At 38.4% G+C, this 23,071-nt stretch overlaps 1 protein-coding gene across 1 annotated transcript; it reads left to right on the plus strand.

Annotated features, from left to right (window-relative positions):
- Positions 1-4,568: 4,568 nt before the first annotated feature.
- Positions 4,569-5,717, plus strand: LOC143228241 (uncharacterized). The gene has a single exon (XM_076459532.1). It carries the CDS (start codon positions 4,663-4,665, stop codon positions 5,311-5,313), a length of 651 nt encoding a protein of 216 aa, XP_076315647.1. The 5' UTR covers positions 4,569-4,662; the 3' UTR covers positions 5,314-5,717.
- Positions 5,718-23,071: the final 17,354 nt, after the last annotated feature.

The following is a 23,071-nucleotide window of genomic DNA, read 5'->3' on the forward strand; positions in this document are numbered from 1 at the left end:
CGATCACGCCCTCAATGCCATGATTTAAAATTTCATGTCCAGTTTAACTACATTTGAAACGATATGATGTGAAAACATCAACTGAATGGAGTTCATCTTCATGAGGTAGCCAATAAAAAACAGATAAAAGCATTGTTGTTTGTTATTAAGCACAGATGGCTATATCACGAGTATCGAAACCTAGTTTCTAGCATTATCAGTTCGCAGACATACCACTATACAACTGGGAGGGATTGATAAAAGCGAGCGATTACAGTGAATAAAATTTAAAGCACGTAGAAACGAATGGTAGGCCTGGCATGACCAGGTGGTTAGGGCACTCTACTCGTAATCTGAGGGTTGCGGGTTCAAATTCCTGTCACACCAAACAAGTCGCCCTTTCAGCCGTGGGGCGTTATAATGTGACGGTCAATCCCACTATTCGTTGGTAAAATAGCAGCCTAAGAGTTGGCGGTGGGTCATGATGACTAGCTACCTTTCCTCTAGTCTTACACTGCTAAATTAGGGATGGCTAGCGCAGATAGCCCTCGTGTAACTTTGCGCAAATTTCAAAAACAAAACAAAAGACCGAATGTGTGCAGTTCAAAGTGTGTGAGGTAACAATTACGAAACCTTAGCATTTAACAAGAAAAACAGAATTACAGATGGCGCTAATGTTTAAAGAGATGAGGCAATCTTGCTTTTGTATATTTATAATATATATATTCTGTCACATGAGAATCCTACAAACTAAAATGAATATTTTTTGTCAGAGTTAAATATAACAATAGTTTTTTTAAGGTAGCTATCCTAGTGAGGTTATACCTCATTAAAAAACATCCATGCACAGCGTGTTGGACTGTTAGTCCAAAGTTCTGTGGTTTGCGACCTGTGACAGACAAAAATCGCTCTCTGCCCTGTGGGCTGCTAAGAGTTACTGTCAATGCCCTCTATTCGATGTGACAAGTTTTGGTGCTTCAAACAAAAATATACATGTAGTACGTCATAAACTTTGTTTTTATCCCAGCATGAAGAATAAAACCAAATTATCAAAATAATAGAAAACTTTTATAACCCTAGTAAACTTTAGAGACATTAAAATACCAGCAAGTGTAACTTAATTTATTTCATACTTTCGTCCAGTGCTACACAAAGGATTATCTATGCCTAACAGTTTCAGTGTTTGAACTGGTACATTTGTTCATTGATTCTCGAAGTATCCACTAGATGTTTCCGAATTGGTCCAGAATGCAATCATTAATAAGTTTGTTTTCGGTGGCAAGCAAAGATTGGTGGAGTAGGGTCAGTATAGGTAGCCAATCATCCTCCTTCCCCTGAAGTGGTTCACTTACGAAACAGAACACCAATGGAATAAAAGGTGCTGTTGACAGCTGGCTTTCCCCTAATCTGGCAGTTGAAACTTTGAGGCAAATAGGTTTAGATAATCATTGTGTTGCTTTTTGTGGCTATCCAAAACAAATACGCTGTTACCACGAAGTTAGTACTTTATATTCGTCGCGAGTTTTTTACTTTTAATAGACTACACTAAGGTGTTTAACAAATGAGATATTACGAAACTCCTGAACTGTCTTGATGTCGATGGTAAAAACCTTAGCATCATCCACAAACTTTACTAACAAAGATTTGGTATTAAATAGACACTTTTTAAGAAATAAAGGGAGGTATTAGACAATGATGTGTTCTATACCCTTTTCTCAGTATACAACTAAATTATTCTCAGAAGTGTAGAAAATATGCTGGGAATTCAATTTGGACGATGAACACGTTAAAGTATTCAGATAACATGGTGTTAATTGTTAAAAGCGAGATAAACATTATTGGCTCTCACTAGCAAGAAAACAGAATGTTTGGTAACATCAAAGAAAAGTAATAGTTGAAACTGCAGATTTACAACTAATGGAACAAAAATCTGTTCAACCATACAAACTCACTGATAACATAACATCAGGTGATAAACGTATACCATATAGGTTCACTGATAACTTAACATCAGGTGATAAACGTATACCATACAAACTCACTGAAAACATAACATCAGGTGATAAACGTATAGAAGAGGTTAAAATTAATGACGTTTTACAGAGACAAGTTTCAAAACATGAAAGCCATAGTTTAAGACAAAAACGTACGAGTAGAAATGAGAAACAAAACCGAGTCCATTATTTATGTACGGATGGAAAACTGACAAAAAAAATAGAGAGGGATAGAAAGGTAGTGAAAAGGTGTTGGTTAAAACCAGCATAACATGATGAAGAAAATAAGAAATGCACTCAGCTCATAGGACATGTGAGGAAGAAATAAAACATGGAGGACACAGCAATAATGAGCAAGGAAGGAAGACAAACAACAAATGGAGATGTTGGATGGACCAACATGGCGGTCAGTAACGGTAAATAACAACAGTATTGTTGTGGAACGCCAGGGAGCAGAGAGAAAGGGGATCATGATTTTCAACACTGTAAAAGACTAGAGTGAACAGCACCCACCGCCAACTTTTGGATTTCTCTAGTCTGAATGAATAGTTGGATTTGCATTATATACTAAAGCCCCTGTAATTTCCAGAGCAGTTGGAAAAGGCTTTCTAACAGGTGGTTCGTAAGGATATCACTCTGCCTAGAAAGGGTTCGCGTCTCTCTCCAAACACTGAGTTCGTCAACAAAATGTTCAATACAATAACTTCTGTTTACAAACACAGTACAAAGTTAAGTGTTTGTTATGGGTGTGTTAAAACGGAGGAAGAGACAGTTGTGAAAAAAAAAAAATATTGTTTCTTTCATTAGTCCATTGTGATCCACCCACCAGTAGATTAAAATATTAAAATAAAAACAACTTCCGATGTTAAAATATGGTTAACATACAAACAAAGAAATAAGTTAGAATTAAGTGTTCTTTGTCTCTAGGAGAAATCTAGAAAAACCTATATCTGTGTGAAATCTAAAGAAAATATTAAACTTGTTCAAGTGATGAGATAATTTGAATTAACACAAACACATTGAGAAATGAAGCTGCTCACAACATGCTCCTTTCGCATGAGACCTAGAACAATACCCATTCCAGTGTGGAGTCATGGAGGTCTCAAGCCAATACCTGATTCACCGATATAAAAGACAACCGTTTAACTCAAGACGTTACTGAAGCAACAACGATCTTCCTGTCCACGAAAGTAGAAAAAGGTGACGTGTTTATTTAAACAGCTCCGGGTCAAGACTAAAAAAAAATATGAAGGAACGTACATATTAAATATGGAACAGCAGACATGTGATTCCGTTCTTTACCACACTCATCGCTCTTGTAGGACCCAAGAGCGTTTTTGCAGTAACGAATCGCGAGCCATTAATCCTCGGATTAGCAGTTTGCGCAATAAAACCAAATGGCTCCACTTGGCCATAAATTAAATCATATGATGTTTATAAAGTAGCTCCGTGACAAATATTATTTATTTATATATTTAGCAACAATGTGCATAGATAAATGATATGTAAATATATATATATTTTTTCTACATCTAAGAATTTTTAGGATATTATATTCATAAAACATACTATTTTTTTTAGAAATAAAACTAAAGTAGATCATGGTCTACTGGTTAGCTTACTGGGCCACAGTCCGATAGTTCATGGCTTGCGACCCGTTGTTGCAAAATCTCGCTCCGCCCTTTGGAATCGTAGGTGTGTTATAAGAGTGACAGTCAAATCCCACTATTTTATTAGAGTAGCCCAGAAGTTGGCGGTGGGTACTGTTGACCAGCGACCTTTTCTCTTGTTTATCAGTTCAAAAGTAAAAACAGTTGGCACAGATAATTCTTATACGATTTGGCGCGAATATCCGAAACAAAAAAAAAACATTAAACAAGAGCAACAAAAATTCGAAATCCATTTTTACAAATCCACGCTGTAACTTGAGTAAATAAATAGAAAAATTAACCTCTATGATACAGTTAAATCTTGCGACGAAGTCCTTGCTGTAATGATCGAACCATGATTACACGTTTAAATTAAAATCAAAGCAGCGCCAGTTGCGAGGTTTATTCCTTACAATACTCGTCGTTTTAATATCTTTGCCAACAGTGACCTGAAAATACACACCATGTATAAATATTTGTTGTTGATAAATTATTAATTACACACTGATTTTAAAAATAAGTTAAACAATTTCCCACCAGATCTAAAATATTATAGTTTTGGTTTCTATTATCATGCGACTACAATAAATGTTCATCTAATAGCGCCATGTGAAAACTAGTTACGGTGTAACCGTCAGTTTCTTTCGTTCCATCTTAAGAGAATTCATGAAAGAACACCAGGAAGGAACAGCAAGAGTGAAATTATTTGGTGACCCCTTCAATTATCATGTATGTAATGTCTGTTTCTATGGGGTTCACAGAAGTAGAAATGGTAATTTTCAGCGAAGTAAGAACCATTTATTAGGCTGGTGTAATTTGTGAACACGCTAATTCGTGTGTAGGTAATTTTTAAGTAAGGTATACGAAATCGTGCATGTAAAAAAAAAATTTGCGAGGCAACGAATAATTTAAGATTTTTTTTTTTATATTCTATATCTTCTTTCATTAGCAAGTACTACCTAAAATTCGTCATAATAAATATATACAGTTAAAGACAACTCATAAGATTTATATTTGCCTTTGAAATATTGTACACGGTAATGTTTCTTTTCCAGGTTATGAAGGTGATAATCCTGGTTCTTGTGGTGTCCTTTGTTAGCCATCGGGGAAGAGCTGGTACTATGTGTCCCCCTGAGAAAGACATCTACCCTTGGTTCTGTATCAACACACGAACGTCAAATCAGTACACTTTCACTACCGTTATCTGTAACAGGCACAAGTGTGAGCGCCATCTTGAAAACATTGACGGTAAAGCAGGTCACATGATGTATGACAGAGTTATTATTTCTAGTGTGATAAAAGAAAATAAAATGAAAGACAGAAGCGTGGTAAGTCTTCCGCACAACTGGTTGTGGACGTCCCGTGTCCGGGGGCTGGAGATTCGTGGTACTCCACTCTCGGGCTGTTTTTTGTGTGATAGCCCCGTAAATGAACAGGAACATTACCTGAACAAACTCGTCGTATCGAACTGTTTTCTGAATGGAACGGTTTGTACTAATTGTAAAAGCAGCAAGAGACGAAAGATGGACATCGTGGACACATCAGGCCTCAGCCGTCTCAGTAGTTTAGAAACACTCGACTTTTCCTTCAATAATCTAGAAAGAATTACAGTTACGTCTTTTCCTTCTGATCTGGTTAGCCTAAAAGTAATGATATTATCACATAACGTAATATCTGACGTCAGCAGTTAGGCCTTTACCATCTTTCCTGCTTTAACCGACCTGGATCTTTCGCATAATAAACTAAAAATTCTTAAAACAGACATATTTTATATCCCTAACCACAATCTCAAATCACTCAACATAAGGTAAATTTTATAATGATATTTCTTGTTTAGTCTTAAAAATAAGAAGTTACTTGAAATTATTGAACGTAAGGTTTTATCCCGAGATTTGTTGTTTAGTGCTAAAAGTAAAATAATAATGACTTGAAATTACGAAATTAGAGGTTCGATTCCCCTCTGTGGGCACAGCAGATAGCTCGATGTGGCTTTGCAATAAGAAAACATTGGTCAGGCCTAATGCTAATCTGAAATTACCAAATGTAAAGTAGGTTTATAATGAGAGTTGTTGTTTAACCCTAAAGGTAAAACAACAAAAAAACACAAGAAATTACTGAACGTAAAATTTTCTTTGATTAATCCTAACGATAACATGAAATTACTGAACGGAAGATTTTTTAACGAGACTTATTGCTTAGTCTTAAAAGTAAAAAAGAAACAAACTTGAAATTACTGAACCCTTGTGTGAACTTAATGCAATTTTAAAATAAGACATGTTGATTAATTGCAGTGATAACTTGAAATTACTAAGCGTTTAAACTGAGAGGCATTGGTTAGTCCTAACGATAATTTAAAATTACAAAATGTAATGCAAGTACAACATGTTGGTTAGCCCTAACGGTAACTTGAAATCACTGAACCGTTCGTTGTATGAACCAACATAAGTTTAAAATAAGACGTGTCGGTTAGTCGTAGAGATAACTTGAAGTTAAGTGAATTATATATGTAAAAACGGCTCGTTTGGTTTGAGAAATATTTTTATACGTATATATATATATATATATATATAATTTCAAGCATCCAACACGCCCTCTACATTCCTACACTCAGTTACACAACCCTCTTCAAACATGTGGTCAGCTATCGATCAATTACCTCTTTCTTTCTTTGTTAACCTGACGATGACCGAAGAAGGTCGAAACATTGTTCGCTCCTCTACAAAAAAAATTTTCTCAACCCAAACGAGCCGTTTTTACATGTATATTTTTTATATATATATATATTTCTGTACAAGTGAGTTTTCTCGTCATTACTGAGTGACTTATAATACTTTACATCGATTTTTATCTAATAATCCTAAACAACTGATCAGAAAGAGGGGAACAGATGCAACCGGTACAGGGCAACCTACAGAAGCTCTACACATACTCAAACCACCTAAGAAAGACAAAAACAGGATGTCTCAACGTAAAACATGCTTGCAACTGCATCATTTCAATAACAAATGTTTTAGCCTTTTCGTATACACCATTTATTCTGTAATTGTGTTTTTATAGCAAAGTTGCATCTCATCTAGTGTGTCCACCGAGGGGAATCGAACTCATTATTTTAACGTTTTAAATCTAAAAACTTTCTGCTGTCCCACCGGCGGACTTCTGTAATTCTTTAATGTCATATCTTAACGCCTAGTACTTTCAAATATTTCTTCGGTCATTTAACAGCAAAATTTGTTGTAATTACCTGGCACTTGTAACACTGTTTTTGTTATAACTTTATTATAAATATTAGCGTTATTTACCTGTCGTTGTTCTATTTCTCCAACCCTATAATAAACAGTGTTGAGTTGTATGTGATTTGTTTATGAAGTTCAGTTCTGAGAGTCTCCCCCCATGTCCATAATGTGAACCATCCCACGATAGAACACGTTACAACAGTCTTAATGATAATCTGGAACTACTGATCTTTAAGGTGGATTTATAGTATATTGTTCATTACATTGGAGCGCCGTTAAGCCGCGGTATTTGGGGGTTCAACCTGCTAAACCGCTGCTTAGGTGGTCCACGGCTTAAACCTTTGTGACTGAAAAGCCGAAGTCGCCAACAGCTCCGCCGAGGAGCCTTCCGGGCCATTGCGTGATCATTATATCGGATTATCGAATTAAAAATAATACTTTAATTATTGATCACTTTTTTTCACGGATTTACCGCGGATTACTTTAATGTATAGAGAGGTGTGATTCGGTAACAATGGCGGCCTCCATAAAGCTGACATAGAGAGCGGATAAGGTAGATTAACGGTCGATTTCTATTGTAATATATTTTATTTATTTCCCAAATTAAAGCAAATCCTTTTTAAATACCCCCTTGAAGTTATAAAGCCAGGATTAAATTCGTAAGCCGCGTTTTTACACGTTCTTAAATTAGCGGTGAGCCGCGATAATCCTCGCTCACATCGCTCACAAGACTTGCTACAGCGGCTTAAGCGATTTCGCGGTTTACTGGTCCGCGACTTAATGGCGCTCCACTGTAGGTCTAACGCTAATCGGAAAGTAATGAATGTTTCTAATAATATATGTTCATTAGTCCTAACTAACGCTATGTACCAGTATCCTGGACTTACCGAAATTGAGGTGGCTTACATGAATTAAGTGACGCGACCTGGTGTTGTTTCTTGTGATTAAATTTAATAATACAATTAACATGCGTCTTCACACTTTTAATATTTCCACTACAAAAAATGAGAAACTTAGAATATTCAAAGAATTGTTTTACAGTAAGTATACAAAATGTCTTAATCAAAATGATATTAGTCCTAGCAGCTAATACTTTAAGCACCATATTTAAATATGAGAAAACGTATAGCGTTGAGCGCAAATCAAGACTTTCAGAATGTCGTATTAATAATCTACGTTCAAACCTTCTTCGTGGGTATTTGGTTACGTTGGAAATTTTGATACCCAGGAGGGTCAGGTACAAAACACCTCTTCCTCCATGCTAGAACAAAAGCTTGACGTCAAATCGTAATAAAAAAAAATCGGTAATCCGATTTAACACTAGCATCTCAAGAATAAATGCAATGCAATCGAGGGCGCTCGTAAGAGACCTTCTCTTCCTCTACTTGTGAAGTTAAATTTAACTGGGCTACTGATTAATGGCTAATTCGACAAGATTTAAAGTTATTGAAATTATACTGCAATCTAGTGGCAAAGGTCCGTTGGTAGTCCGGGAGAGGTTAAATATTGACGCTTAAAATATATATAAAAAAAAGAGGATAGGGGTCTGTAGATCCAAGAACCTCAGAATTTGCTGTGGAGGGAAACGGGAGTACCCCGAGAAAACCCACTTTCACGATAAGAGTGCCGAAAAATCTATCCCGACCATACCCGGAAGTTGCTGAAAAGGAAAGCATGGTTAGTGAAGCTTTTTTAAAAAATACACAAAAACATACACAACGGTAAAACACACGAGTTAAGTAAACGATGGGTCAAAAGATCGATCTAAGGCACCAGGAGGATAATGATAGACTGTTCGTGGATATAAAACAGTGATCAATTCTATCTGTATCAAAGAGTCGTTCAATTTCTGTCTGGGACGATTGGTGTCTTCTTACGAATCTGGTTGGTGTCTTCTTGCTGAACGTGATGTTGATGTGTGTAGTCTTAAGGTGCATGTGTTGAGTCTGGCATGAAGCTGTCTTCTTTGGTTGGGGTCGCTGCTGAAGAGTAACGTCAACGTTGGTCAGAGTATTCTTGTCTTTCTTTTTAGCATTAAGTGTAGAAATGCTGCTGGCAGCAGAGATAATGGGCATACTTGGAGATGAAAAGCTTACTAGACGGGGGGTACTCTGATTGACATGTTGAAGAGTAGTTGGTCGACGTCGGGGACGTTCGGCATTAAAGTGAAAATACTGTTGGGTACATCCGTGGGTACGTACAAAATCGGCTACTTGTTTATGCTCGGTCACGACTTTAACAAAGTTAATTAATAATCCTGTGGTCTTGGAATGGATTCTCTGGGCTGCATGAAGTTTCGTGGAAGGTGTTGTTTCCAGAGAATGTTGAATTTCAGCTGGAGTTGTAGACAAATGAACGTTATTAATAAATACCGAGTATAAGCTACTGGAACTTTGGGTAGGAGAGCATTGAACGTCGATATTTGCAATCCACGGTTTACATGGGTAAGTGTGGTCTTGGAGTGTTGAAGGCTGCAGTAATATACCTCCTCAGTGAAGGATTCTTGTTTTTTTGGGATCAACTGAGACATTAGGTTTGAACTGGTCGATGAAGGCAATAATCTGACCGGGGTAGAAATTCAATGGTAATCCGTCAAGAATTACTGTGGGTACTGATGATGTTGGCGTAGAAGGAAGCTTGTACGATGAAGGCAATATGGCAGTGATGAGTTCTCACGTCTCAACACTTCAGCTACTAGTCAAGGAATGAAACGTAACGAAAACGAAAAACCAAAGAAGTCAAATCGTAATGTTATCTACGCGGGTTAAATTACGTCACCATTGACAACCGGTAGCTTCCTCTAGTTAACAAGTTATAAATTTACCCTTACAGCGTTACTAAATTTATCTTCATTTATAATTTTATGTAAAATAAGTATTAGATTACCTCATTATCATTATGTGCCTATTTTCAGCTCGAACAGACTGTCAGTACTCCCTCAAGTCATATTTTCCCAGATGGTTGGTTTACGTGAAGTGGATCTTGCTTATAATCTCCTCCAGTTTCTGTCTTTCACTACGTAGAATCATGCCCTAGCTACTGTTCGTACAATTAATGTCACGGGTAAGCTCATCGTGTATTTACTAATTACTGTTACAAGTGCTAAACAGCCAAGTTAGGCTACCTAGAATCATGTGGCGAGTGTTCAATGGCTATATTAGAATACCACTAGAACCGTGAGTTGTGGACAACTCGAGTGTGAATCACATATATTATTTTACTGGTGGGTGGCGCTCTGTAGGTAAAAAAATTACTTTAATAAACGATTGACTATAAGAATAAAGCAGACAAATCATCTTAGTAATGGATAGGGTATTGACAGTGTGTTCACTTTATAACTTCTATTAGTCTTATGAATTATGTTTTTTGTTGTTTTCATACAGAGGACGCAAACAAACATCCCAAAAAGTATTGTTGAAAGCTATACCTTAATTTTAATAAGTTAACTATTTGATATTTTTTGAAATTACCATACTTTAGGGTTACTAGAATGTAATTTAGGTATATAAAACACCCTGGTTTATGTATTTCACGTTCCAAAATATATCATTGTTCATATATTTCATGTTCCAGAATTTACCATTTTTTTATGTATTTCACGTTCTAGGAAACTTCCTTGTATCAGATATGGTACTTTCCTCGTCTCACGAGATTAGTTTCCCCTTTTGTGTTGTCCTCTATATGCGAACGTGTTTATAACACATGTCACAAACCTTCCGAACCCTCCTACTGAAGTCAAGGATTCCATCATGTCTCTCATGCAAATATCACTAAAAAAGAGAGCACAACTGTCTTATAAGGCATGTAGCTCCCTCTATGAGCCACTACCGAACCATCATTTCTCGTTTGACAGTGTTTTGGTTCCGGATTTTTTTGTTTCTTACTTATCGAAGTGGTTTAACTTAATTTACTTTATTTAAAAAAACAATCCACTTTATTTTATCAGGTATTTGATTTACTCATGTTTTGCCGCGAAACTTTCGCTTCTTTGTTTGATATCACCTATGAATTTCGAAGTAAACGTCATCAATTTGGATATGTCTCATTGGTCTGATACCATAATTCAGGCCACATAGACAGACGACCCTTTGGGGGATGTATTGAGCATTATATGGGACGACCTTAGTTTTCTGCTGTTGCCCTTCTTTCTCCTGAGCCTGGCGAGAATTTGATTGTATGTCTCCCCCGCCTCCGGACTTTGCCTTACCTTCTCAAACCCTTCCTGAGCATTTCGTTATAGGCCCTCGCCCACATTCTCGGATTTCACTTCTCAGGTATGATGTTTTGTCTAATGTTCCTATTTTTGTGACCAATGTATTTTCCTATTGCATGATTCTATCTCCCAACCGTATTTAGTTTTCCCTGCCCCATGATATTCGGGTTCACATTGAATATTTTTGTCTCCCATTTAGGTATCGGTGTTAGTATAACTCATTCTTCACGGACTTCAGATCAGTCTGCCTTAAATTATCATAGAGTAGACTGTCTTTATCTGGACCAACAATTGTTGGGTTTGGTTTTGACTTTTTGGGGATGTGACCCAAATATCTCATCCATCTTCCCATTCCCCAAGTTTACAGTCTTACCCTGATTACTTTTTTGGTACTTCTCCTTGTCCCCTCAGTGGACTCAGCAGATAGCTCGATGTGGCTTTGCTATAAGAAAACAGACAGACATACACACACCCTCCTTGATTCATCTTCTGTCTGAGGCTCTTCAAAGGAATGCTGAGGGGTTTTCTGGGAATGCCCTCTTTATTCCTCACTTCCATATTGACCTGCGTATCGTCTTCGGATCTGACCTTGTTAAAGTAGATTACTTGTTGTTGGACTTTTTGAGTCGTGTTGTTATATTGTTATGAACCTGTCTTCCAGCTTTTTATCTCTGGGACCTGCAGATGGGCCCCATTTTGAGATGATTAATGTTTGATATGATCCCAGCATTTTTGGAGTCTAGGATAGCTTTGCTACCACAACAATCTACCTTTTCTCGTCTGATGGTGTGTTTGTCCCAGTTAAAGTCAAACATGGCACCGATTTCTGTCTCCTGACCTTCTCATTCCCAACCCTCTCCTGTTCCTCCTTCTTGTGGTGCCAGTGTTCGTCATTCTTTGTGATGATGGATGTTATAGTAACAACGGTTCCAGTGACTACATAATGGGTTTGGGTCTGGTGTGAGCTTGTCAGGCGACCTTCATCCATCAATAGAGACCATTAATATCTTTAGTTTGGGTTTTTCGAGTTTTGTTACAGGGATTTATCACACATTTTCCTACTCTTCCACCCTTTTTCTGCCAGTGTTTATCTGAAATAGTGTAAGCATTCATCACACAACAAACTATTGAACTTGTTCAACAGGGTTTGAGGGATTACTCATGTCTATTTGCAGTTCTCAAAAATGCAGGGGACTTTCATTTCATTCTCTTTGGTGTTTTTCCTTTGGATGCCTAAGATGGGCATCTCCAATGCCGATCTGCATATTTCCATATTGGATCATTCTTATCCTTATCTTCAGTCTGTCCATTGTGTGGTTTTTCAACATGCTTCTCATTCGAGCCCAACTTTCTCCTCTCTACCTGTCTTCTATAGAACTGGCTGTTTGGAACACCCTTACTGCTTGCGAGGTTCTATCGCATTTGGCGATATGATTTTTTATGGATCTTCTCCCATCCCTCAGTTGAGCTCACGTTCTCCCTACAGTGAGTTCTCTATGGTCAATGGAACCTTGTTCGAGATTCCATAGATGCTGCTATAACCTTTCTTTTCTACATTGTGTAAAATCTTCATTGGTGGTCGGACAAGGTTCATAGATCGACGGGTGTCCCACTTCCTCATCTGTGACCAAATTTACATCTTTTCACAGATGCATCCCTTCAGAGCTGGGATGTGTGGGTCTATCACTAGGAGGCTTTGGGTTGTTGTTTTGTTAGGGAACATCCTTAAATTTCTTGCTGTTCATTGGGCATTAACTCACTTTTTTCCAATCTCCAGAGCTCGTCTGGCTATGATCCATTTTAATAATTTAACAATAGTTGCTCATATCTATCACCAGGGAGGTATTCAGTCGATATTCTTGTATTGTCGAACATTGGATATTCTCTTTGGGGCCCAGGATCATCATCACATTTGTTTGATGGCATGTCACATGCCAGGTGTTTTCATTCTTATGATGGATCATCTTTCCTGACCTAATTGGGTTTACCCAATGGAGTATTCCCTTTATTCCCTTGTTTCTCGGTGGGGTAGTCCTTTTATTGATGTATTTTCCACCACATGCAATCACATTTGTTACCTTTGTTTTGTTCCCACTTCTCCATAGTCAGGCTTTGGCTATAACTGTTTTCAGCCAGAATTTGTAGAACAGATTCCTTTATGTCTATCTTCCTATCCAATTAGTTGGTCAGGTGGTCTCCCTCATTCATACCACTCATTACAATTTTTTTCTGATTGCTCCTTATTGGCCCACTCTACCATGATTTTCTCGATTACTGCTGTTACGTTACCTCCCATCAAGTCCAACACTTTAGTTTTTTCATTGCTTCTTGCCTTTGAAGGAGGTTCTACAGTTGGGCATATGGACCACCCCTCAGATATTCGTCTGCTATTACTTACATCATTTTGTAGCTTCTGCTTCCTAAAGGTGTCACCTACCATCTATAGCTACACTTCAAACAATAGTATGACACTAGGTAAGCCTTTGTGAATGCTTTCTTTTCTTTCAAGTTTAAACCTTTGCCTCTCGGATCCTACTCTGTGGCAAGTGGTGCGAGATCAGGTACTCTTTATATACAAATCTGCACTGTACTCCATACTAGTTCAGAAATATAGATGAATGAAGACCAGTATTTCAGACGTTATAACCCTACATATCAGCTCTTGGGCCTTGCCTAAAAACGACTTATTTTACCAGATAAACAGTTGTAACTTGCATCAAAAGCTTGCTTTATTAATGTTATCACATAAACTTATTTAACGCACACCTTTTAAAGTACCACATTTACATATTACTACATATTTTGTTGCCCAATTCGTGCAGAATCATCAGAGACTTGTAACATAATAAATAACAAGAAGTGAATTTATAAACGTTGTTCTTATTTTCGGCTTAAAGAGTTGAATATCTGTAAAGACGCTTTTGGTATTAAAGTTCTTTCAAAATTCTATATTCATTTTTTAGTCACTGTTTGATGTTATCTAACGAATTTATTACAACAACAAGTGTTATGGAGTCCCGTACAATATGGCGAAGCATGATTATAATTAGTTCTGCTTTTGATTTGTCGAGAATCAGAAGTGTCTAATAATAGTATTTCAATTTGTTTCAGGTTAAGCACAAAGTTACACAATGGGATATCTGAGTTTCTGCCCACTACTGGTATTGAAACCCGGTTTTTAGCGTTGTAATTCTGCAGAAATACCGCTGTACTACTGGGAGCTAATGATATTCTAACAACATTATCAGACGAACAGAGTGTGATTAGAATTCTGTTATTATAGACTTGTCTAATTCATGAAAATCCCAGTATTACTAGATATAGTGTGTAATATATAGAACAGGTCTACTACTAACGTCTTACAACAAGTATAATTAATTATGATATGCAAGAACGAAGGCAGAGAGTGGGTTAACCCTAGTGGGATGTTTGAAAGCTGAGCGAATACAGAGAGTTGTTTATTTCTTTACTTTTGAAAACTGTTATTTTTTAACTTTTTATCTTTTCATTGTTTTCTCGATTTTCAGTTATTTTTTTCTAGCACACGTAGGTGCTATATGTCAAGACTACTTACTCTTAAGAGAATCATCAGTCAATTATTACAACTCACAACGGCTGTAATACGTAGTGTGTTATAACTTTCTATGGCCTTGCACACTCACCTTCAAGATAGGGTGTGTCGATAATTTCGTGATATTTGATTCATAAGAGGCCCCTCGGTGTGGATTCCTGTACGAGGTGAGGGGACCTCCCAAAGAAGGTTCTATTCTTTCAGGTTACCTCCCCTGGGATCTAAACATCCAACCACGTGTTTGCCGTGCGTGGCGACCCGTGAAGGAGAGGAGTGGATCCTGGCGGTTGAGGGGTCCAACCCTAGCACACCACTTTGGCCTTGAATTTCTGTTCCTCCCATACATTCCAACAAACCCCAAGATCCACATCCTTTGGTTACAGGTACAGGCATTTCTTCGGATGATCTTTTTCTCCCACCCAAGCTGCTAAACAATCATTCGTTCGCGTCCTCAGTCACTGGAATCCTCTTCCAACAACAAAGATCTGCCCAATCGACCCAGGGAAGGATCCATGCAGGTCGATAGATCTCCTCTGAATAAGGACAGTAAGGAAAAAAGACGTGGTCGTAAACAGAAGAGTTATCCAGCCAATTCGCCTTCACGTCATTAAAAACGGCCACCTTGATACAATGAAACTGTCGAGGTTTACGTTCTAATCTGGATGACGTTAAAGCACTGACTGCTTCCTACCATTTTTTATGTCTTTCCTCACAGGAAACATTTCTGAAACCTGCCGATACAGTCACCTTTCGGTAGTTTTCTCTGTACAAAAATGGCAGGCTGTGTGATGGATGAGTTCAGGGAGGGGTGGCACTATTGGTTGATCAGTATGTGCCCACCCTGTCTTTGTCACTCAACACACGCTTGAATGCTGTAGCCATTCGTGTTTCCTTGGGTCATACCATCACTGTTTGTTCTTTCTACCTGTCCCCTGGAGAGACATATGATCAACCAGACCTTGATGCTCTCGTTGAACAGTTGCTGTCTCCCTTTCTAATCCTGGGGGACTTCAATAGATATCATCCCTGTTATTGATAGGAGTGGGTCGCTTTGTAGAGTGTATGTTCTCTGATCACAATCTTTCTCTTTTCAATACTGGTTCTTCCACTTATTTTCATGCACCTAGTCAGTCCTTTACTGATATTGATCTCTCGGTTTGCTCCCCTTCATTATTCTCCCATTTTTTTATGGAGGGTTGACAATAATCCACTAGGCAGTGATCATATTCCTATACTTTTGAGAGAGACTGGCCGTGGTCGATGCCACCCAACCCGCATGTCATGGTGGAAGCTGGATCAGGCAGACTGGTCTACTTTCACTGCTCTTGCAGAACTTGATCATGCCATTGTTTATCAGCCATCAATAAACAACTGTGTGGCAGTAGTAACTGACTGTATTATACAAGAAGCTGCTCAGTGTATTCCTAAAACCTCGAACGTTTTCCACTATATCCTCGTTCGTGGTGGAATCCTGCCTGCCACATGGCATGGAAGGCTCAAAAACGGGCCTGGGATACTTTCCGTAGATATTCTACACTTTCAAACTGCATCACTTTCCAGCAGGCCCGTGCACATGCTAGGTGAGTAAGACGTCAAATCGTGAAGGAATCTTGGATTAAGTTCACAACAGGCATATGTTCTATCACCAGTTCTAAAGTCATATGGGCAGGATTCGAAAGGTCAGTGGGCACTACAATTCTGTCCCCCTCTCGATTTTACTCTCTGATGGCCAAAAGGTGGCTGATGTCTGGAGCATCGCCGATACTCTAGGTGAAAGCTTTTGCTGGGAATCTAGCACTTCTGCTTGTTCCTCCACCTTCTTTGCCATCAAGACTCGGGCAGAGCATTCACCTCTTTCCTTCCAAATTGACTGTCTCTATGACTATAATCGTCCCTTTACACTGGTGGAACTGAAACTGGCCCTTCATCGGACTGGCAGTACATCTGTTGGACCAGATGATGTACACTATGACATGCTGCGCCATCTATCTCCTGCTTCTCTTGATATTCTTCTAATTGTTTTTAACCGAATCTGGCAGGAGAATGTTTTTCCTAATGCCTGGCGCCGGGCTATTATCTTACCTTTCTCTAAGTCTGGGAAAGATCCCAAGATTCCTTTAAACTACCGTTCAATTGCTTTGACAAACTGTCTCTGTAAGACCTTAGAGAGGATGGTTAATGCTCGTCTTGTTTGATTTCTCGAATCAAACAACCACCTCTCGCCTACCCAGTGTGGGTTCCGACGATAACACTTCACCATGGACCACCTGATTCAACTTGAAACGTCAATCAGAGAAACCTTTCTCAAACGACAACATCTTGTATCAATATTCTTTGACATTGAGAAGGCTTATGGCACAACATGGAGGTTTGGCATTTTGCGAAACCTCCATATATATGGGTTACGTGGCCATTTATCCATGTTTATTAAAAAAATTTTAATGGAGGAGATTCAAAGTTCGTGTGGGTTCGACACTTTCCCCTTCTTTTCTACAGGAACCAGGGGCCCCTCAGGGATGTGTTTTGAGTGCCGCACTTTTCAGTATAAAGATTAATGCCACCACTGAACAACTCCCTCTCACTATTGCAAACGGGCTCTATGTCGATGATTTTCAAATCTCATGTCAGTCGTTGAACATGAAATATATTGAGCAGCAGCTACAAACTGCCCTCAATCGTGTACTGAAGTGGACCACGGCAAAAGGCTTTAATTTCTCTCTCCCTAAAACCATTTGCATGCACTTTTGTCGCCAACGGGGTATTCACCCTGATCCTGAACTCCATATTGGTGAAGTTTCGCTGCCTTTGGTCCCTGAGACCAAGTTCTTAGGGCTTATCTTTGACCATAAGCTGACCTTTATGCCACACATTAAGCAGCTACGGGTCAAATGCACAAGAGCACTGAACATCTCCTGTGTCCTCTCTACCACCAGTTTGGGAGCAGATCGATGTTCTATGTTAAAGATATATCGTTCTCTTATTCGATTGAAACTCGACTATGGATCAATGGTCTATGGCTCTGCCAGACCCTTGGCCTTAAAGATGTTGGACCCCATTCATCATCAAGGACTTTGACTCTGCACCGAGGCTTTCCGCACCACGCCAATTCAGAGCTTATACGTAGAATCTCATGAACCTTCTTTGCACCTTCGCTGTTTGCAACTGTTTTTACTATATTCTTCGAAACTTCATTCCTTACCAAAACATCCCACCTGGGGATGTGTTTTCCTTCCTCGGTGGGCCATACTTTTTCAGAATAGACGATCTGCAATTGCTTCTTTTGGCATTTGTGTCCAGGCGCAATTGGGTGAATTGGGCCTGTCCTTGGATAACATTGCAGTATCCACTGGTCAGCCCATTCCACTATGGCTTCTTACAGTCCCCAAATGTGACCTTTCTTTAAGTCATCTGAGAAAAGCAGATACTCCCGATTGGAAGTACCGTCTTTTATTTACTGAACATCTTTCGAACAATCTTTCCATTCCAATTTATACGGATGATTCCAAATCAGGTGACTGTGGGCGCTGCCATGGTTTGTTGCGGTTTAGTGGTTGCACGCAGAGTCCCCTCTACAGCTTCTGTGTTCACTGCTGAACTGTACGCCATTTCTCTTGCCCTGGATCATATTGAAGCTCAGCAGTACTCCAACTGCACTATTTATACTGACTCGCTTAGTTCTCAACTGGTCCTGGAATCGCCTCACGTTTGTTCACACCCTGTTTTGCCGATGTTCAAAACCGACTGGCCCATTTCTTTCCAACATCTACTTCTATCCAGTTTTTCTGGATATCAGGCCACGTTGGTATTCGCGGGAACGAGCTCGCTGACATCGCATCTAAATCTATCTGCTCTCGCACTATCAACGCTGTGCCTGTTCCATACATGGACTATGGTCCTGTATTCAAGGCTTGGCTCCATGCCAGCTGGCAATCGACTTGGAGTGAGCAAAGTGAAAACAAGCTTTTCCAAATAAAACCCTCTATTGGACTTTGGCCGTCTTGCTTCCATAAGGATTGGAAAGAGGAAGTTGTTCTAACTAGACTACACATTGGTCACAGTTTTTAACTCATCGTTTTATTTTATCTTGAACTGATGCACCAGTGTGTAGTTTGTGTAACACTCAGATCACAATAAGCCATATTTTACTTTCTTGCCATCGTTACGACCCTCAACGACGGCACCATTTTAACCATATTTTGCCCCATAGTTTGTCCATAACATTAGTGTTATTGATGACGGTAACTCTGTCCACCTTGATAAAGTTTTTAGTTTTTTGATGACCATTAATCTTTTAAATGTCATTTAAGTGTTTTATATTTCTTCATTAAACCTTTTTTTTGTGGTTCCCTTTTAAGAATCACAATTTCTCTAGTTCGATTTGAAATTACAAAATAGCCGTAACGTGACTGACGCTGCTGTTTGACCTATCGATATGATCTACTCTTTAGTCATCCTGGCGAGTTATTATTACAATTTTGCTGCATGTCTTTTAAAACTTTTATTACTTTACTTTTTGATAATGGCTGTAATAACACACAACCCGGAACCAGGACTGGAAAGGCCAACTTCAGGTGATTGACGGTGGTTCTTGTACTTACCTGTTAGTCTTCCTGGCGGGTTATGATCATTACCATTATGCTACAGAAAGTCCTTTACAACTTCTCTTTCTGTAGTTTTTCTCTTGACATTGTAGACTGGATGTCAACATTTGTTTCATGCTATTTATGTTTTTAAATGCTGTTTTGTTTTATCGTCATTTCCTTTTATGAATTTTACTACATTTACTTTATTTTTACCTGACGTTTGGCGCAGATAGCCTAGCTGCTTTGTGCCATAAAACACTAAATCAACAAACCAACCAATCATAAGAGGCCTGTCTCAAACCGTACAACTCGTTACCGGCATGTGTAAAGCGGAAGGGGATACCTGCTCTGCCTTGTTTGAATAAATTGGTATGGTCTGCTTTACTAAACAGGGTTTTGATCATCACCCATTGCAGTATCTTGTGTGTAGTACTTCCTCTTATCACTCCAGTAGATTTTCAGTCCCCTCTTCTAGTGAAGTATAGGAGTCCTTATCACTTACCAGTTCCAAGCCTTTGAGGTGGTTCACCATGGAGGCAACCTTTTATATTGGTTCTACATTTATGGTTATAACCAGTCAGTTCAGAGTAGGGTGGTGATATTCTGCAGGTGTAGAATGTGTACCATCTTCTGAATTTTAAAGACACATATGACGGAGTGAGATGTTTCAATGCAGTTAACCACTTCGATTGGGTGTCCTTATTCTACCCCTGCACAGATGTCAGTATTCCACAGGCTGGTTTTGGATATGATTGAATCACTTAACATAAGTCCTTATAGAAGTTTAGGGTTTTCCATCTTCCCTCCTTGATTCTTACCTCTGTGTGGTGTGTAATGGAGTGTAAACGTGGGATGTTTCCATTTTTGTCCTGTGCAGTCCCTATTCTCTCTTACGACAGGGATGTCATTGACTTTTAAACATTGCGTACCAGTCTCACGGTTGCGGGAGTTAACTGTATGTTATGGATTTTCCTTAGATACTTTATAACAAATTCCCGGATCTCTGGCTCAATGCTACTCTTGTGACTTGCCCTAAAATCGGTCGTTTCCTCACATTCACGATTCAGTATCATCATCATCCTACCCTTGCGTGAAGGTTATGATGTAGTTGACTTACTGAAGGTGGTCCACGATGCTCTAGCCATTACCAACATTACTTCTGTGGGATTGGGTTTCCACATTAATCCAGTTAGAATCACCTTCCTAACTTATACTTTCACACTCAGATGTACGCCATGTTTGTTCCTACCTGCTCATGGCGAGAAGATACCTTGTTCACAAATGGTACAATGCCTCTCGTCTGATTTATTTATCTCCTCTACAGAGATATCCTTCAGATGTGTTTTTTTTTTCCTCACACTGGTCCCTCCACCTTTTCAGTGTAGATTCTATATATCCTTGTGAGTGTGTTATTAGAAGCTATAATTTTCTTTATAGCGAAAATGTATTTCCGATTGGTGCTTCCCTCCATTCATAGTTTTCACTATCTTCATCACAATATTCCGGTGCTCGTTTTTCTGCCAAACTTCGAATTAATGGTTTGGTAGTGGAGCACAGAAGGCTTCACATGCGTCATGTAGTAGTAGTGCTCTGGTATTGGTGGGAAGATAAGGCATGAAAGACATGTTGGAAACCTTGATTCCAATACGGGATTAGGAAGATTTGAGGCGTGTGCTACAGAAAAGTTCACATATAGAGAGCACACAGAACGGTTTGGTTTTGAATTTTACACATAGCCGTCCCTTTGCGTAAGACTAGGGAAAGCAGCTAGTCATCACCCCAACCGCCAACTCTTGGGCTACCCATATATACCGTCACATTATAACGCCCCCACGGCTGAAAGGGCGACCATGTTTGGTACGACGGGAATTCGAACCCGCGACCCATATATTACGAGTCGAGTGCCTTAACCACCTGGTCATGCCGGACCGCACGAAACGGGAAAAGCTAATCTTGTGAGAGGAGGGAGTACCTGTCACAAATACATTTTCAATATGGGAAAATTATAACTTTGTTTATTTTATTCCCCATGAATCTTCCTTGTTTACGTGTATATCATGTTGCAGGAAACTTTGCTCCTATATATATATATTACAGGAAACTTCTTTGTTTGTGACTGCCACATCAAGTGGATAAAAACAAGCATATCTTCCAAGATAAAGTTGCATGGGTCGTGTAGTTCCCCCTCGGAAATGACCGACAAGTACATAAAGCATGCAGCAGGTATTATGGTTTGTGACTAAACACAAATAGGTCTCTTTAATCCAAAGTGTTGTTATGGTAGTTTCTACAAGTTACGTGAGCACTATACATTAATCACATTTTATTTCTTTTAAAAATACACGAACCTTTAGCTTTTACAGATGTTTTATGTAAAAACTTCTACCCTTTAATTTTATAGCTGTTAGTGTTTACACAAAAAGATTTGAGATACGGAGCTTTTATCAATTGCAAAACAAACCAAGAAACAATTAACTAGCAAAACATCTCAACAAATAACCACAGCATTATTAACTATTTTTACAAGGAAAAAGTGAAATATGATATTGAACGAACTTTTTGTACGTCATGTTATTTCATGAAAGCCGAATCTAATTTAGGTTACTTTTATTACATTTTAGGTGATGCACCTTAACGTTGGCACCTACATAACACTTTTACATGTTGTTGTATATGCACTTCGAATATATTTTTACAAAACAAAATCTTAAGTAACATACTAGTTTCAGTATTCCGTATTATGTATATTTTTATTATAGTGTCCAGTTACTTTTTCGATTATATTTTGCTACGATTTTTTTCTGAGTCATTTACAGTTTTAATCTTGTTACCTACATTTTTATGGACTACAGATGACCCTCAGAAATAAATGTTTTAAAAGAAACTCGTATTTATTAATTTTTTACGAGGTTTTGTCTGTTTCACTACAATGCTTTTAAAATCTTGTGAATCCAGATCTCGTGACAAGAACAACGTGAAATAGAGTGTGTTTTAAGACGACTAAACATAGCCTCCTTATTAAAACAAAAAAAAACTTTATAAATAGGCTGATGGGACTATTAAATTGAAATACATAGATGAAAATTTATTACATAAAAGACAGTAAGAAAAAATATACTGATATTCTTCTTTATTAGCCGACTGTAAATAGTATAATTAAATATTCATTTACAATAATATTGATCCTGCTCATTGGTTCAAACTAAGTGATTTCGGCACAGGACTGCGAACCGATGGTCTGTCTCCCTTGCCACAACATGGCGCTACGTACTTTGGAGCGATGGAAGTGTTATAAGAGTAACTGTCAACTCCTACTATATGAATAAAATAGAGTAAGTGTTGGCGGTGACTAGTATTGACTACTTAGCTGCCTTCATTCCCTCTAGTCTATTGGTTCAAAATTAGGATAGCATGGATATTTATTATATATTTTTCAGTTAATGTCCATCAACGCAGATTCGTTAAATTTAAGGTTCGATCGGTGTAGAAAGTTTCTTTTAACCGTACGTCAGTAAAATGAAAACACTGAAGATGGTTAATCATCACAATTAATCAGAAATGGTAGTAGAAATTTAAGTAATTGTAGAAGTGCAACAGTCGAATGATTTATCTACTTATTGATAGATGGCTCTGTGTGGCATTATTCTTACTCCTTTAGATATTAATAGTAAAGACAATGTGCGACAAGTCGAGTGGTTTCTCTAGTCCTTAATAAGTGGCTTTATGAAGCATTGTTCTCGCTATCTATTTGACAAATAAAAAAATAAAAGCGTTAAAAAGTTCAAACTTTTCCGCTCGTTGCGAGATAGCGTTACTATATATTATTTTTACCGTTTCACCAATATCAGC

The sequence above is a fragment of the Tachypleus tridentatus genome, chromosome 10, assembly GCF_004210375.1.
Source record: "Tachypleus tridentatus isolate NWPU-2018 chromosome 10, ASM421037v1, whole genome shotgun sequence".
Classification (NCBI taxonomy): domain Eukaryota; kingdom Metazoa; phylum Arthropoda; class Merostomata; order Xiphosura; family Limulidae; genus Tachypleus; species Tachypleus tridentatus.

Bases quoted from the DNA above. Each gene is read 5' to 3' on its own strand.
- LOC143228241 (XM_076459532.1), top strand. From the start codon at position 4,663: ATGTTTCTTTTCCAGGTTATGAAGGTGATAATCCTGGTTCTTGTGGTG.